This window comes from Leucopleurus acutus (genome assembly GCF_964270905.1).
Source record: "Leucopleurus acutus genome assembly, chromosome: 11".
In the NCBI taxonomy this organism is placed as follows: Eukaryota; Metazoa; Chordata; class Mammalia; order Artiodactyla; family Delphinidae; genus Leucopleurus; species Leucopleurus acutus.
This window is the reverse complement of record NC_139152.1, coordinates 86,089,996-86,107,326: the sequence shown is the minus strand read 5'-3', so window position 1 is coordinate 86,107,326 and position 17,331 is coordinate 86,089,996. Positions and strand designations below refer to the sequence as shown.

The window sequence follows — 17,331 nt, the reverse complement described above, 5'->3', positions numbered from 1 at the left end:
GAGACATGCCCGATGGCTGCTGAAGAAGAAAGGCTCATCAGGAAGAGCTCAGGCCATGTAGCCTCATGTCAACCAGAGAAGCTCTATTTTTTTTTAATCTATTTTATATATTAGAGTTCCAATGGAAAAACTACATGTTATAAAAGGGTTCTGCTATTTAAAAAAATGAACATTTATTAGGTTTTGTTTATGGCTATTTTTTAAGAAGAACTAATGAGGTTCTAAATTACAACTAGCTGTTTCCTAAAACATTACTTTTAAGGTGAAGTCCCTACACAGGTAAACACTTACTTAAATTCTATTTAAACAATATTCCTAATTCTGGCCCAATGTTGCACAAAAAAGGGAACTTGTTGATAGTAACAGCTAACCTTTACGGAGTGCTCTCTATGTACCTGGCACTGTTTGAAGCATTTTATATGTATTAATTCACTCAATCCTCATGACAGTCTTGTGAAGGAGGTTTTATTATTATCCACATTTTATACTTGAGGAAACTGAGGTACAAATAAAGTTTCCTTGCCCCAGAACAGATAGGACAAGTATCAAAGCTCAGACCTGAATTCGGGCAATCTGGTTACAGAGTCCACATTCTATCCATAACACCATCCAAAGTATAATCATTGAGCATAGACGCTGAATACACACCTGGGTACAAATCAATACGTGAAAAATATGTAAAAAGAAACAGTGAGTTATGTGTGTCAAATCTGTTGATGGAGGACAGATCAGTTTGACAACACTCTACCTTACACTTATATAACACCTACTCTGTGCATGATATTGTAAGGAATGTGAAGAAGTAAAAGAGGCAGCATGACAAGAAAATGGTAAGTATTTTGACTCTTATGGGCATATTACTTTATGCCCAATAAATACTTACTTTATGCACAGTAAGTATTTTAGCTCCTGTGGGCATATTACTTTATCTTCACTAAGCACAATCAAACATTATTAAATCATTTTCAAGAAATTAGCAGCATCACTCTTCTTTGTACCTATCTTTCTTAAGTTTGTTAAAAAGACAAAAAAAAGGAAGACTAAAAAACAGAAAAACACCATACTTATTTCCTATAACACTGGCTGTATGAAGGCTTCGTGGAAGTGGCACTGTCCCTTTAGTTTCTGGTTTTGACCATGACATAGTTTCTAAAAGTAAAAATAAGTATATTAGCAACTTAATCTAATAATAGCAAATTACTTCAACTTGCAGAATTGAAAAAAAAAAGGACTTACAAAAATGAAGCAAAGGGTTTCAAAACCATTACTTGAATTTCATCTTAAAATAAACATTTCCAGCTGACACAAATTGCCAATCACAGAAATCTATTTACACTTGAATGTTAGTATTTGTAATGGAGAGGTGTATTTAGGGTGCTACTGATTTTGAATTAAAACCAGATTAAGGATTTTAACATTTTAAGTAAGAGCATATTGTGTAGAAGACACTCAGAAGTGGGAGCACACATACCCTCCAAATATTCATTCCTACGATCCCTTAAAATAGTTATGCAAGGAGGTTTTTCACTGACCAGCAGTAACATTACTAACGCCACATTTCCTGTAGACAGACCACATAAATTCAATCATCCTCAACTGGGACATCTCACAGAGTGAAAGGGGTACTATTGATAATTATGTGGGACAATAAGCATAAACCAGGACCATCCAAGGCAAACCAGAATATATGGTGACCTGACTTATAGGGAGCCCAGGAGAGTTACTGTCATAAATCAAATATTCATTTGTTCAACTTGACTGATCAGCAATCACTCATATCAAGTACAACTCAATAAAAACTGTAATCAAAAATATTTTTCAAAGCAATTTTTATATTTGCCTTTATCAATCATAATGAATTCCTGAGCCTGAATGAACTTAAGCTTACCTAAGTCAAGTTGCCATAGGTCATCAAGGCGAGCACCACACATTCCACCAAAAACATACATTTTAGGACTTCCTGAATCTCTTCTGCAATATATAACAGCTGTGTGGGATTCTCTTGGAGAAGGCACAATCCCTTTAGTCACTGGAATGCTCCAACCCACAACACCAGAACCATGCTGTAGCTCCAGCTCATAGAAATCATTTAAATATCTAGGATATAATGAAAGAAATTAAAACATTAACATGATTACACTTTTTATTTGCTTTTTGTTTCTATTTATAAAAATAACATACGCTTATTCATATAATACAGAAAGCCATTAGAAGAGCAGAAACCCCATAACTCATTCATTCAAAATGTATTCATCAAACACTACTATGTACCAGGCACTCTTGTGGGGATCAGTAGTGAACAGAAGAGATTAAAAAAATTCCTGCCATCATTTAGCCAGCACTCTTGTCCATGACAATACCGTGACGGTTTCAAAACATAGCTGCAAATTCCCTGACACTCTTCCCATGAGGAGGTAGGGTCTATGTCCCCTCCCCTTGGTGCTAGGCAGGTTGTGACTGCTTCAACTAATAGAGTGTGGTGAAATGATACTATGTGACTTCTGGGGCTCAGTCACAGAAGGCCAATGCAGCTTCACTACAGAACACTTGCACTTGGAATCCTGAACCTCCCTGAAAGTCCAACTGTCACAAAACCACCATATGGAGAGGACACAAGTAGGCACGCAGGATGACAGTCCCAGTTGAGTTCATCCTTCAGCGATCTCAGCTGAGGCATCAGACATGGCAGTGACCACTGACGCCTTCCCATCTGAGGGCCTAGTCATCACTGCTGTGTCCTGTATGAATTCCCAATGTACAGAATCCACGAACACAATAAAATGGTTGCTATTTTGCATCACTAACTTTTGGGGCAGTTTATTACATGGTACTAGATAACCAGAACAATCAATTACTATTGACAATAATTAGTAAATACGCTTTCAGACCTCTCTCTCTATGGATACCCACATATGTATAAGCAAGATATACTACAAATATTGCTTTGCAACTTTTTTCTTTTTAAATTTTCACTCTATAATGTCATAGCAATGTCCTACATAGCTTTTTTACTCTAGCAATTGGCATGAAGCTTCTCATCTATGACATGATGTTTTCAGTGTTTTGAGCAAAGTGACACTTATAAGAATCTAATCTCTCAATAAATTGAGTAATCAAATTATTACTCAAATATGAGGGCAAAATTAAACATTTTAGAACATATAAAACTGCAAAGTTTAGGGCTTCCCTGGTGGTGCAATGGTTGAGAGTCCACCTGCCAATGCAGGGGACATGGGTTCGTGCCCCGGTCCGGGAAGATCCCACATGCTGTGGAGCGGCTGGTCCCGTGAGCCATGGCCGCTGAGCCTGCGCGTCCGGAGCCTGTGCTCCGCAACAGGAGAGGCCTGCGTACCGCAAAAAAAACCCAAAAAAACCAACAACTGCAGTTTAGCCATATAACTGTTCTGTGAAAAAATGATGCTAGATCATCCAGGAAAATTAAAAGAAATCCAAGAAAGAATACACTGAATAAAAGAAACGGTTGTGCAAAGAAACTAGTAATTTATAATTAAATTTAAATTGATGTTTATAACCGTGGCTGTGAGGTCTAAATAATCACTGGGAAAGACTGACTAAAAAATTAATTTCTTAACATTATTGTAATCTGGAATAAGATTCACAACTCTACGAAACATATGTAAAAAGGGAGTAAGCAAAAAAAGGCTAAAGAAAAAGACAGTAATCTATTTCCAAAGAGTACAAGGCATCTTCAGTTTAAATGTGTATGATGATTTCCAAGCAACTAAGGGAAGCATAGAATTAGCATGTATAATTTTCAAATCATTAGCAGGAAAGAAAGAATCAAAGAAAAACAATAAATCAAGAAAAAGGAAGGAGAAGGAAAAAAAGCAAAGTATAGTCTATGGAAATAAGATGGCTGGGGAAAAAAACAACTATAAACAATGTCAAAAGAGAAGAGAAAAACTGAAAAAAAATTTAGTAAACATCACAGAATTTTCTTAATATAAAGAGCTCCTATGAAATCAAGATAACGACCAATCACACAATAGACACAGGTAAAAGGATATAAACAGGCAGTTCACAGAACAGGAAATAAAAATTATATAAATATATAAACACACATACACAAATATTCAATCTCATCACAATTTTTAGAAACCTAGCAAAGGCAGGGAAAGGGGTGTGGAGAAGCAACAACAAGCAGAGTAGATGGAAAACATAAAATTACAAGGGCAGGAAAAAACGTCCTTATTTTAAGACAAAGTCTCTTGGAGATAGGGAGTATGCAGGGGAAACAAAAGAACCCCAAATCCAACTATAAGCTATTAATAGCACGATGATATTAAAACTATTTAACAACTGATATGGCATAGAGTTAAACAGATCAGAACGAATCCCAGCCAGTATGCTATACCAGTGCATACTAGTTAATTGTTAGTCCTATTTACATAAGATAAGTCTACAACAAAATAATACACACAGGTTGAAATTATATATGTAAGGAACAAAACACAAATTCACAATCACACTGGGAGATTTTAACATGTCATTCAGAAGTTATGACCTACACCCACAGGATAAAAAAGCTTTGAATAATAATTTAAAACATTGATTTAATAAAGAACCTTTTCGCCAAACAGTCAAGAACTTACAATCTTTATGAAGAACTATGGAATAATTACAAAAAATGACTGTGAAATAGACCACAAAAACAACCATTAAAAAGGAGAAATCCTATAGACCACATTTTTTTTAACCTCAATATAATAAAACTAGATATTAGCAACAATAACAAAACTTTCCATTTTGAAATTTTTCTTTTTTTTGGCCACACCACTCAGCTTGTGGAAACTTAGTTCCCCAACCAGGGATCGAACCCAGGTCCATGGCAGTGAAAGCCCAAGTCTTAACCACTGGACCACCAGAGAATTCCTCCATTTGGAAAATTTTAAAAATTAAGCTCAACATCCATTTTTTGGTTAAAAAGAAAGAAAAACTGAATTAGCAAACTATAGATTTAAGAAAACTTCCTTATATATATGGAACCAAAAAATACAACAAACTAGTAAATGTAACAAAAAAGAACCAGACTCACAGATATAGAGAACAAACTGTGGTTAGCAGTGGAGAGAGGGAAGGGGGGAGGGACAACATGGGGTAGGGAATTAAGAGGTTACAAACCATTAGGTATAAAATAAGCTACAAGGACATACTGCACCACATGGAGAATATAGCCAACATTTTATAATTATAAATGGAGTATAACCTTAAAAAATTGTGAATCACTATACTGTACACCTGTTACTTATGTAATATTATACAACTATACTTCATATATATATAACTTTTTTTTTAGAACTTCCTTAATCTGATCAAAGACATATACTAGAGACCTACAGCAAACATCACAATTAAAGATAGAAAGGTAAATATATTAATGAAACAGAAGAGAGTCTAGAACAAGAGCTCACAAACTTTTTCTGGAAAGAGCTAGATAGTAAATATTTTAAGCTTTGTAGGCCATAAATTCTGTCACAACTACTCAACTCTGCCCTTTTAATATGAAAGCAGCCAGAGACAATATGTAAATGAATGGACATGGCTGGGTTCCAATGAAACTTTACTAGCAAAAACAGGCAGCAGGCCAAATTTTGTCTACAGAGAGTAGTTTGTAACCCCTGGTCTAGAGAGTCTAGAAAAAGACCCAATTCTAAGAGAATTAAGATATGACAGAGATGGGAGTTCAACACATTGTGTGTGGGGGGATTGGCTTATTTAATAAATGGTGGGAGAACTGAAAATTCATTCAGAAGAAAAAGTAAAAAGCCTCACACTAGTCACAGAAATATATTCCAAATGCATTAATATTTTAAACACAAAAACAAAGCTGTGAATGTACTAGAAGAAAATATAGAAAAATTATTTTTATAGTTTTGGGACAGGAGATTCTTCCTAATAAGCAGGATACAAACCAGAAAGCCATTAAAAAGTATATTGTCATACTTGATAAAACAAAAATGAAAACCCTTAAAAAATCGGGGGGGGCAAACAGAAGACTTGGGAAAAAATATCTGGAACATATAAAACAAATTACATAGAGAACTCCTAAGAATCACTAATAAAAAGAAAAACAAAAATCCATGAAAATATGATTAGAAATAATAAATGAATTCAGCAAGGTCACAGGATACAAGATCAATATACAAAGACCAAATGTATTTCTATATGCTAGCAATGAACAATCCAAAAATGAAATTAAGAAACCAAATCTATTCACAATGTCATCAAAAAGAATAAAAAGTTAGAAATAAATTTAACAAAATAAGAGCAAGATTTGTACATTGAAAACCTCAAAATATCGCTGACTGACAATAAAGAAGATCTAAATAAATGTAGAGACATTCCATGTTCATAGATTGGAAGACTCAGTACTAATAAGATAGCAACTGTCCACAAATTGATCTATATAGTCAACACAATCCCTATCAAAATCCCAGAAGACCTTTTTGCAGAAATTGGCAAGTCGATCCTAAAATTTATACAGAAACGTAAAGGATTCAGAATAGCTAAAACATTCTTGATAAAAGAGTAATAAAATTTGAGAACTTATATCTTCCTATTTCAAAACGTAATATAAAGCTACAGTAATCCAAACAGTGTGGTACTGGCATAAGGCCAGTGGAACAGAATTGAGAGTCCATAAATAAACCCTTACATTTACGGTCAATTCATTTTCAATAAAGGTGCCAAAACAATACAGTGGGAAAAGGATAGTCTTTTCAATGAAAGGTGTTGGGAAAACTGGATATCTACATGTAAAAGAATGAATTTAGACACTTACTTTACCCAGGCATAAAAATTACCTCAAAATGAATCACAGATATAACTACAGAACTTTTAGAAGAAAATAGAGGAACAAAGCTTTGTAACCTTGAGACACGCAAAGAGTTCTTAAAAAGGATGCTAAAAGCATGATCCATAAAAGAAAAAATGGATAAACTGAACTTATCAAAATTAAAATCTTTGTGCTTCAAAAGATACCATTAAGAAAATAAAAAGACAAGCTACAGATGGGAAGAAAATATTTGCAAATCACATATTTGATTTTTTAAAAAACCTGTATGCAGAATATATAAAGAACACTTATAATTCAATAATAAGAATACAAGCAACTAAATTTTATTTTTAGATTTATTTTATTGAAGTATAGTTGATTTACAATGTTACGTTAATTTCTGCTGTACAGCAAAGTGATTCAGTTATACATATAAATATATACATTTTTTTCATATTCTTTTCATTATGGTTTATCACAGGATATGGAATATAGTTCCCTGTGCTATACAGTAGAACCTTGTTGTTTATCCATTCTCTATATAATAGTTTGCATCTGCTAATCTCAAACTCCCAATCCATCTCTCCCCCACACCCCCACCCTTGGCAACCACAAGTCTGTTCTCTATGTCTGTGAGTCTATTTCTGTTTCATAGATAAGTTCATTTGTGTCATATTTTAGATTCCACATATAAGTGATCTCATGTGGTATTTGTCTTTCTCTTTCTGACTTACTTCACTTAGTATGATAATCTCTAAGTCCATCCATGTTGCTGCAAATGGCATTATTTCATTCTTTTTTTATGGCTATGTAGTATTCCATTGTATATGCGTACCACATCTTCTTTATCCATTCATCTGTCTTTGGACATTTAGGTTGTTTCCATGTCTTGGCTACTGTGAATAGTGCAGCTATGAACACAGGCATGTACGTATCTTTTCGAATTATGGTTTTTTCCAGATATATGCCCAGGAATGGGACTGCTGGACCATATGACAACTCTATTTTTAGTTTTTTGTGAAACCTCCATACTGTTTTCCAGAGTGGCTGCAGCAATTTACATTCCCACCAACAGTGTAGGAGGGTTCCCTTTTTTCCACACCCTCTCCAGCATTTATTATTTGTAGACTTTTTTTTTTTTTTTGCGGTATGTGGGCCTCTCACTGTTGTGGCCTCTCCCGCTGCAGAGCACAGGCTCTGGATGCGCAGGCTCAACGGCCATGGCCCATGGGCCCAGCCGCTCCACGGCACGTGGGATCTTCCCAGACTGGAGCACGAACCCGTGTCCCCTGCATCGGCAGGTGGACTCCCAACCACTGCGCCACCAGGGAAGCCCTATTTGTAGACTTTTTAATGATGGCCATTCTGACTGGTGTGAGGTGGTACCTGATTGCAGTTTTGATCTGCATTTCTCTAATAATTAGCAATGTTCAGCATCTTTTTTTGTGCCTGTTGGTCAAGTGTATCTAACAAATGAACAGAGATTTGAATAGAAATTTCATCAAACAAGATATATGAATGGCTAAAAAGCTCATGAAAAGAAGCTCAACATCACTGGTCATTAGGGAAATGCAAATTAAAACCATAATAAGATACCACCTTATACCCACTAGGTTGGCTGTAAAAAAAAAAGACAGACAATAACAAGTGTTAACAAGGATGTGGAAAATTTGGAACACTTATACATTGCTGGTGGGAAGGTAAGATGGTAGTCACTTTGGAAAACAGTTTGGTAGTACTTAAGAAGTATAAATTTCCCACATGACTCAGCAATTCTATTACTAGGTATCTAATCAAGAGTAATGAATACATGTCCATAGAAAGACCTGTATGCAAATGATCATAACAGCATTATTCATAAAAGCCCAAAACTGGAAACAATCCAAACGTCTACCAACTGATGAACAGATAAACAAAATGTGATATATCAATACAATGGAGTATTATGCATCAGTAAAAGGAAGAAATATTTGATACATGCTACAACATGGTTGAACCTTAAGAACATTATGCTAAGTGAAAGAAGATAAATGCACAAAAGCACATTTGTAAGAAATGTTCAGAAAAGGCTAATCTACGGAGACAGAAAGTAGACTGGTAGTTGCCTGGGGATTGGTATGGGAATGCAGACTGACTGCAAATGAATAAGAAGTTTCTTTTGGAGTGATAGAAATGTTCTAGAACTGGATTGTGGTGATGGTTACACAACACTGTAAATTACTAAAAATCATTGAATTGTACATATAAAAAGGATGAATTTTATGGTATATAATATATACTTCAACTTTCTAAAATAGAAAAATAAACAAGGACCTGAACAGACAATTTCAAAAAAGTAATTGTAAATATCCAATAAGCATTGTTAATCAAGCTCATTCCTAGTTTAAAAATAAATCAAGATAAACCCATGAAATGTATTTCACCAATTATGTTGGCAAAAACTAAGAAGAGTGAGATGATTCAGTATTGCTGAGGGTATAAGGCACTCTCGTACACAGTTATTAGGAGTATAAAATACTTCCATCTCTTTGGAGGTTGATTCAGGGGTACCTAAACAAACTTAAATGTACCCTTTGACCAACACCCTCCCCCCCAATTCCATTTATAAGTATCAATCCTACAAAAATATTTATACATGTGCAAAAACTGTAATAGCAAAATAATGGAAATATTTAGACGTCCATCTGTAGGGGAATGGTTAAATAATTTGCATAATTCAGACTACTTTTCAGCCTTTAAAAAATAGGTCAATCCATATCTACTGCCATGTAAAGATATATTGTTAAAAGTAAAAACAAACAAAAAACCCAAACAAGTAAACAGCCAAAGTCATAAAGCAAGAAGAAAGACCTCACTTGTATAAAAAAAATACATGTCTGCGTAGAATCAGATTAAGGTTCCCAAGTCCCCTCTCCCAGAAAGCAGAACATGTATCCTTGCATCATGACTCAGGTCTTGGCTTTAGGGCTTGCTCTGACCAATGGAATGTCAACAGAAATGAATGTGCTAGCTTTAATCAAGGTTTTAAAAAGTATCACGTGTATCTAGTTATTCCCTCTAGCAGCATAAACTTGAGAAGCTTACCCTTAACACAACAAAAGCTAATACAATGTGTTACATGAAAAAGGTTCCAAAAGATACACATCAAACTGAATTATGTGTTCTTGCCTATGCTGGGGAACAGTGATGCTATGAGAAAGAACTTCGTATACTTTTTAGTTTCTTGAATTTTACAAGTCTGTACCTAAAAAAAAATTGTTTAATGGAAAATGAAAAAAAGACATGGGCTAAAAGTAAAAGTATCTGGATTAGTGTGGTGGTATAAATTCTTTTCCTTTTTTCCAGTTTCCAATTTTTCCATGTAGTTTTAGTATATGTTATTTTTTAAAGTCTGGAGGAAAAAAAAAGCTAACTCTATTATCAGTCTAATGTAGGTAAAAAGACACATTATAATGGCGATGACAACTACTGATATTGCTGATGGCAACTTGAAAGTCCTTTGAAAATTATTCCAATAATCTTATTTAGCAATCACAATGACACTGAAAGGTAGGTATTTAATCACTCCCATTTCACAGTGAAGGAAAACAGGCTTAGATTACTTCCACTAAAGGACACATACACGGTAAGCAGTGAATCAGAAAACAGCCTTTTGGATTCTAAACCTCCAAATCCTGAATGCTATAATGACCATGTGATCAAAACATTATGCAAAAAGAAAAGAGGCAGTGATTAATTCTGTTCGGAAAAAGGAGGAGAGAATTGGTTCTGAAAGTACTTGCTTGTGTGAACCACTCTTAACAGCTTCCTATGAGAAAAATGGAAATGATAGCCTTCATTCTATATTCAGATTTTTGCCACTAACTCTCAGAGAAATGTAATTTGAAAATATCCATTTATTACTTTTCATTATCACTTATGACAACTAAAATTCATTATGGCTCAACATATACAAATATATTGCCATAAGCAGTTATATTAATATCAATTTAATAAGATGATTTCTGATCGGAAAAGGCAGTTTTGAAAACAGATATACTCCAGGGACTAAGGAAAACACAAAATGGACACAAATTTGTTCACTGTTAGGTTTAATTGAAAATGGCTAAGCTTCATCACTTTTGATAATTAAAGATGGAAGAAATGAAATGTTCTTAATCTAAATCGTAAAATAAACATTTGGTCTGAAAAAGTGTTGGCATACCTGGGAACATTATTGTTTGAATCTTCACTTTCATTTGCCAGGCCACCAAACAAATAGCATTTGTTACCATATAAAGAGAAGCTATGTCCCAGCCGAGGACAAGGAGGTAAACCAGAAGAAGGAGGATATGGTTTCACTTTTTTCCATAACCAACGACTTGCCTAAAAAAGAGCATAAATACTCTCAGACAAAATCAGGAAAGTGCTCCTATATTGTCAATAGTGTAACATCATACCAATACATTTTAATCTGAATCCGATCAGAAGACTTCAATAAGCTACTTTTGGGACAAATGACAAGTTAACCAGATAACTTCAGGAATTAAAATGAGTGTTCCAATAGAAATTCAGTCTAATCTTCCATATTCACAGCTTTCCACAATGGCAAACTAAGCTTATAATAATAAACACTAACAGTTATAAAATATTTTCCAAATGAAAAATTCAACATTATTTATAGCTTTAAGATTAAATGTAATTTATGTACTCTCACTTTTTGAAATTAGGTAATCCATGGATGGTATATATTTTAACCTTTAAATAAACATAAAGCTCATTAAAAAGTTTTTTTTTTCCTTGGTCGCTGCATGGCATGTGAGATCTTAGTTCCCCAAACAGGGATCGAACCTGTGCCCCCTGCAGTGGAAGTGCGGAGGCTTAACCACTGGACCACCAGGGAACTCCAACATAAAGATCACTTAACAAACCAAACTCCAAAACTTATTCTCTAGCCATGGATGCTTTCTTTATCTAAAACTATTTTTGAAAAAATTTTTAAATGGACTGCTTGTAAATAGGCATAATTCACCTACATCTGCCAACTACCAGATATCCTTATGATCACAGAAGTGGGAATATACAGTTCAGGAATAAAAGTCAGTTAGGGCTGTCACAGAGGGCTCTGCGTCTGGTTTATTAGAGAGTAAAATCTAGAAAGGCTATTTGAAACTGTTACCCCTTTTGTATGTACTGCCAGAAAGGGGAAAAAAGTGATTATTAGCGTGAGGGTAACAATTTCTGTAACTAAGGCAGAAGTTTTCAAAAACGTACGGTCTGGAGACCAGCAGGAGCAGGTGGAAACTCAGAAGGAATGCAAATTCTCTGTAGAGAATACTGATTCAGAAACTCTAAGGGCGGGGCCCAGCAATCTGTGTTTTCACAAACCCTCCAGGTGCTTCTGCTGCAGGCTAAAGTTAAAGAAAGACTGCGCTAAGATACAAAAGCTCAAACATATAACTTGTACAACTGAGACTAAGTAACAGGTATCTTAATGTTACAAATGTTGCACTGGGTATTGGAAAAAGACTTACACTAGAAACTTTGGCTTTGGGACTTCCCTGGTGGTCCAGCAGATAAGACTCCGCGCTCCCAATGCAGGGGACACGGGTTTGATCCCTGGTCAGGGAACTAAGATCCCACATCCCACATGCCACACGGCGCGGGCAAAAAAAAAAAAAAAAAAAGGAAACTTTGGCTTTTTAGTGAAGTGGAAATGTTTTCTTTGAAGCTATGAAATGTGAAGCTCACACTATTTTAAGCATGTTAATGAAACATTTTGCAATCTTTCAAAGAATTATGAGCAATATCATTAAAATTTCAGGTTGAGATAATAAATTTGAAATATACTTACTTGTAACTCATATAACTCATTGCTGTATCTTCCGTATTCAACCATTCCCCCAAATACTAATATTCTGGTACCATCACAGACAAATCCATGGGCAGCACAGCCTGGAGGGATGTCTCCTCTAACAGCTGGCAGGAACCACTGATTTGTAACTAGTTGCCAAAATAAAATTAAAACCAATTATAATAAACAGTTATCACAAACTATGAGTATGTACTTTTATATGAATCATTTATATCAGTGGTTCTTAATTGGGAATGATCTTGCCCACCCAGGGACAAACAAAAAAATTTCAGTTGTCAGAACTGCAGGAGGAGGGTGTTACTGGCAACTAGTGGGTAAAAGGCTGGGGATATAGGGCAGCCCCTAAAACAAACAAAATTATCCGGTTCAAATGTCAATCATTGCTGCTGTTGAAAACCCTGATCTATATCACTTAATTTCTCAACAAAAACCCTACTTGGGGAGCATCATCCTCTCCATTTTACAAGTGAAAACTCTGACACTTAGGTTCAGTAACTTTAGGGTTGATCCTTGAGCAACTGGCAGAGCAAAATTCAAACCAGGTCTAACTTCTTCCACACCCAAGGTTTTTACAGTCTACCAAATTGTCGACTAACTTTTTAATGCTGGGGTGCCAGGAGGAGGAGAAGGTGAAAAAATAAAGTTTCCCCTACTCCACCATTTTATTAATTTCTAAATGGCCACTACGATTAAGTTGTTTGGTCAAAGAAAAGTTATTGATCACGACATAGACTTCAAACTCATTAATTAGCCTTACACCAAGAAAACAGCTTCCTTAGGACTGCTGGCGCATTTACAAGTGGGAAAAATGAAATTGCAACCTCCTTTCTGTTCCACGGAGGTACTCAAAGTCAGGGCCTCCGCGGCCGGGGGCATTTCTGATGTGCAGCGGCGCTCAAGGCGACAGTCCTCCCCGAGCGCTGGACGGCTGAGCTTGGGCACACACACCCAACCATGCAGACAGGCGCCGGTATCACCCACGAGCACTTCCCCGCCAGTGAAGAGGGCTACCAACGGGGTAAGAATCTTGACTAACAACTGCCAGGTACGGGGCTGTATTTGGGGTGAAAGTACCAGAAGGCCTCTCGTTTTCCCTCCTCATCTCCCCTATATTCTCTTCCTCCTAAAGAAGGCAGGCAGGCAAAGACGGGAAAGGCCCGGAAGAGCTCTGGTTTGGAGGTGGGTTTTGACAGGGAGGGATCTCGGGGCCCCGGAGTGGGCGAGACTTCGGGAAGAGGCCCAGGCGGATGGAAACAGTCTCTCTCGCCTACGTCCGCCAGCAGGGCTGGGGCGGGGGGGTCCGGGACCGCCTGCCCGAGGGCCGGCGCGCCCCGCACGGGGGCCGGTTCCGCCCCGGCAATCCCGGAGAAACGGAGCTACGGCCCGGGACGCTGCGGGATTGGGGCCGCCCGGCCGAGACTCGCTCCCCGCCGCCCGCCGGAGGAGGCAGTGACCCGGCGGTGACAGCTGTCAGGGCCGCGGCCGCCGCCTCGTCTCCCCTCCCCCTCCGCGGCTCCCACAGGCGGGGCCGAAGAACCGCCGCCGCGCCTACCCGTGTTGTAGACGTGCAGCTCGTCGGCGATGCCCTCGTTGCCCCCTCCAAAGATGATCATCAGCTCCCGGATGGCCACCGCGCGGTGTCCGTGCCGGGCGCGGGGGACCGGCCCCGTGAAGGAGGAAACCCGCCTCCAGTTGAGGAGGCTGGGAGCCGCCATCTTCCCAACCCCCGCCCCTCTGTCCACAATGCACCGCGCCTGCTCCGGCGCCGCTGCTCCGGGAGGAGGGCTGGGACCCGCCTCCAGCTGTGCACGCGGGAGGAGGGGAACCCCACGGAGGAGGGTGATGGTCACGTGACCGCGGGCGTCCTGGGTGAGGATGGAGGGCTGCGGGGAGCAGAGGGGGTCCTGGCAAGGGAGCCCCACCCCCCCCGGGTGACGTGGCTGGTGTTGGCACCCTGGACAAGGGATTTTAGGGTGGAAGGAAATTTCCTACCGACCAGTCTCCCCTCCCCATCTAGAGCCTCCAGTTTTTTAATTGCGGGAGAAGATACAGCGTTTTCCTTTACGGCCACTTTGAGCATCTAGGATGTAAGGGCGAGTCAGACCTTTTAAAACAGGGGTCCCCAACCCCCAGGCCGCAGACCGCAACCTGTCCGGGCCTGTTAGGAAAGGGGCCACACAGCAGGGGCTGAGCAGGAGGTGAGCGAGGCTTCCTCTTCGCCTGAACTATTCCCGCCCCCCATTCCGTGGAAAAATTGGCTTCCACTAAGCCCGTCCCTGGTGCCAAAAAGGTTGGGGACAGATGCTTTAAACAATGACAACACAGCAAGGGAAAAGCTCTCGTAGAGGTTTTGAAGTGCCAGGAGCGCGGGGAGAGGAGAGGGAAGTCCATCTCCGCCGAGGGCGTGACTGCGCGCAGAGCGCCTGGGCGTAGAGGATGCCCCTGAAGGCTGGGGGAGGGGGGCAGTCTGGACCCTGGTGGAGAGGCCGCGAGCGCTGCGTGCCACTCGCGGCTGGGAACACCGGAGGGAATGTCGGAGCTAAGCCTGCAAAGGCAAGTCAGGCAGATCAGATTTGGAGGGTGACATGCCAAGAAGTTTAGGAACGGTGAGCCGCGAAAGTTGTTTTGTTTTGTTTAAGCAGGCGGGAGGTTATATATAGCTTTATCTTTTATTACTATCTAACATTTGAGGGTCTTTCATTGACAAGCACTGTCCTCCTTGCCTTATATAAATTAATTTGTGATTCTCCTAACAATCCAGTGAAGTGGGTACTGTTATTTCCATTTCGTGGATGGGGAAATGAGGCACAGAAAAGTAAAGTAATTTTCTCATGGGCACACAGCAGAATTAGGGCCAGTATTCAAACGCAGAGCTTCTGATTCCAGAGCCCCAACCCCTAACCACTATACCATACTTACTGTGAATACAGTCATAAGTAACCCTGTTAAGTCCGGGCTGCTTTGTGATCTGGTCCTACACAGAATCACACTCAAAGAGATACAAGTCCAGCGGCAGAGGTCGGGGCGGGGAATGAAAGCAATTTAAATCCCTACCTCACACTCTAAAGACGGTATCAAAGAGGGAATACACATAATGTAGGACAAATTTCCTAAAATTTCATTTCCCTCATCTTACTACTTTCAATTTCTCTCATATGCCTAGCTCATCTCTCCTCCCCCAATTCCCTCAAACCTAACCATGCCTCTCCCACCTTCTTGTTCATCTAAACTGCCTTTTGAGAGGTAATTCTCTCCCTTTTAAAAAGGAATTCTTACTAGTCTTTCCAGCTCCTGCTTCTCAAGTTCTTCCTGTCACTGATTAATTCCCCAGTTTCATAATATGGTCAAAGAGAATTTGGAATTGGAATAGGAAGGTGGCTGGAAACAAAGAAAGAAAGCTATGAATATTTATGTACTGATATTTTTCTTGGTCACATACATAACACGGGCTCTTAAATGTTTCAGTTATAAAGTTTAGGTATCTGAAACAATACTGGAAAAGTTGGGGTAGAGCCATGAGTTTTTCATAAAACTTTAAATACTTTATTTAAAGAATTATATTTTATTCTGAGAGTTTAGTGTTAAAATGTCCTAACTTTTATGACTGATACTGTAAGTGGGTGGTAGTTTTTTTTGTTTTGTTTTGTTTTTTTTAATGTCCTTATAGCAAAAGACTAAGGGTAAAATTAAAAGTTGCAAACCCAATGTTGATATTCAAATTAAAAAAAATCAAAACTGGTGTATGATATTCAAAAGTCTGAAAATCTCTGAACTAAGGGAGAGATGAAGGCGAAATGTTAAGACAAAGGAGATTACAAGTGATAACTGGTTGCTTAGATAAGGAGCTTCAGGACAGTGGTGGAGGTCTGTATTAGTTTCCTAAGACTGCTGTAACAAAGTACCACAAACCAGGTGGACTGAAACAACAGAAATTTGTTGTCTCACAGTTCTAGAGTGTAGAAATCCAAAATCAGGGACATGATCCCTCTGAAACCTGTAGGGAAGAGTACTTCTTTGCCTCTTTCTGGCTTCTGGTGGCGGCCGTCAATCCTAGGCCTTCCGTGGCTTGTAGCAGCATCACTCCAACCTCTGCCTCCATCATCATATGGTGGTGTCCCTGTGTGTCTGTGTTTCTTCTCTTCTTATAAGTTCACCAGTCATATCAGATGAGGGCCCACCTAATGGCCTCACCTTAACTTGTTTACATCTGCGAAGGCCTTATGTTCAAATAAGGTCACAATCACAGGTTAGAACTTAAACATATCTGTTTTTGGGGGGGACACAGTTCAATACATGACAGGATGCTTAATCCAATGGGAAAGATATTTTACCAGAGCACCTTGGACTCAACGCTGCTTAAGTGAGGAGTCTAGATTAGGTCCCCAATTCTCAGGAAAGCTACCTTCAATCTTTGAAACTTTAAGAATGGAAGTTACCACCTAGGAGGTGAGTGTAGAAAGGGAAGAGAAGAATGAGGCAGAATAGCGCCCTGAAGAAACCAACTTTTAAGAGGTAAAGACAGCAGGAGGCTCTCATGAACGAAATGGGGAACAAATAGCGAGAGAAGTCAAAAGGGAACTGGGTGAGGGCGATGTCAAAGAAGCCACAGGCTAAGGGACTTTCACAGAGTGGAAGTGGTTATCAAAGCCAAGAGCCATAGAGAGGTCAGATAAGAAAAAGA

General features: G+C 38.8%; 1 protein-coding gene across 2 annotated transcripts in view; it reads right to left on the bottom strand.

Moving 5' to 3' along the window:
• HCFC2 (host cell factor C2) overlaps window positions 1-14,375 on the bottom strand; it is a 46,936-nt gene extending 32,561 nt beyond the window's left edge. For both annotated transcript variants that reach the window (XM_082849881.1, XM_082849880.1), the window contains exons 1-5: window positions 14,203-14,375; window positions 12,630-12,778; window positions 11,001-11,161; window positions 1,889-2,097; window positions 1,065-1,149 (exon numbers count right to left, since the gene is read on the bottom strand). In XM_082849881.1, coding sequence (XP_082706007.1) covers window positions 1,065-1,149; window positions 1,889-2,097; window positions 11,001-11,161; window positions 12,630-12,778; window positions 14,203-14,365 — 767 coding nt within the window. In that variant the 5' untranslated portion in view covers window positions 14,366-14,375. The remainder of the gene's footprint in view (window positions 1-1,064; window positions 1,150-1,888; window positions 2,098-11,000; window positions 11,162-12,629; window positions 12,779-14,202) is intronic.
• Between the last annotated feature and the right edge of the window lie 2,956 nt (window positions 14,376-17,331).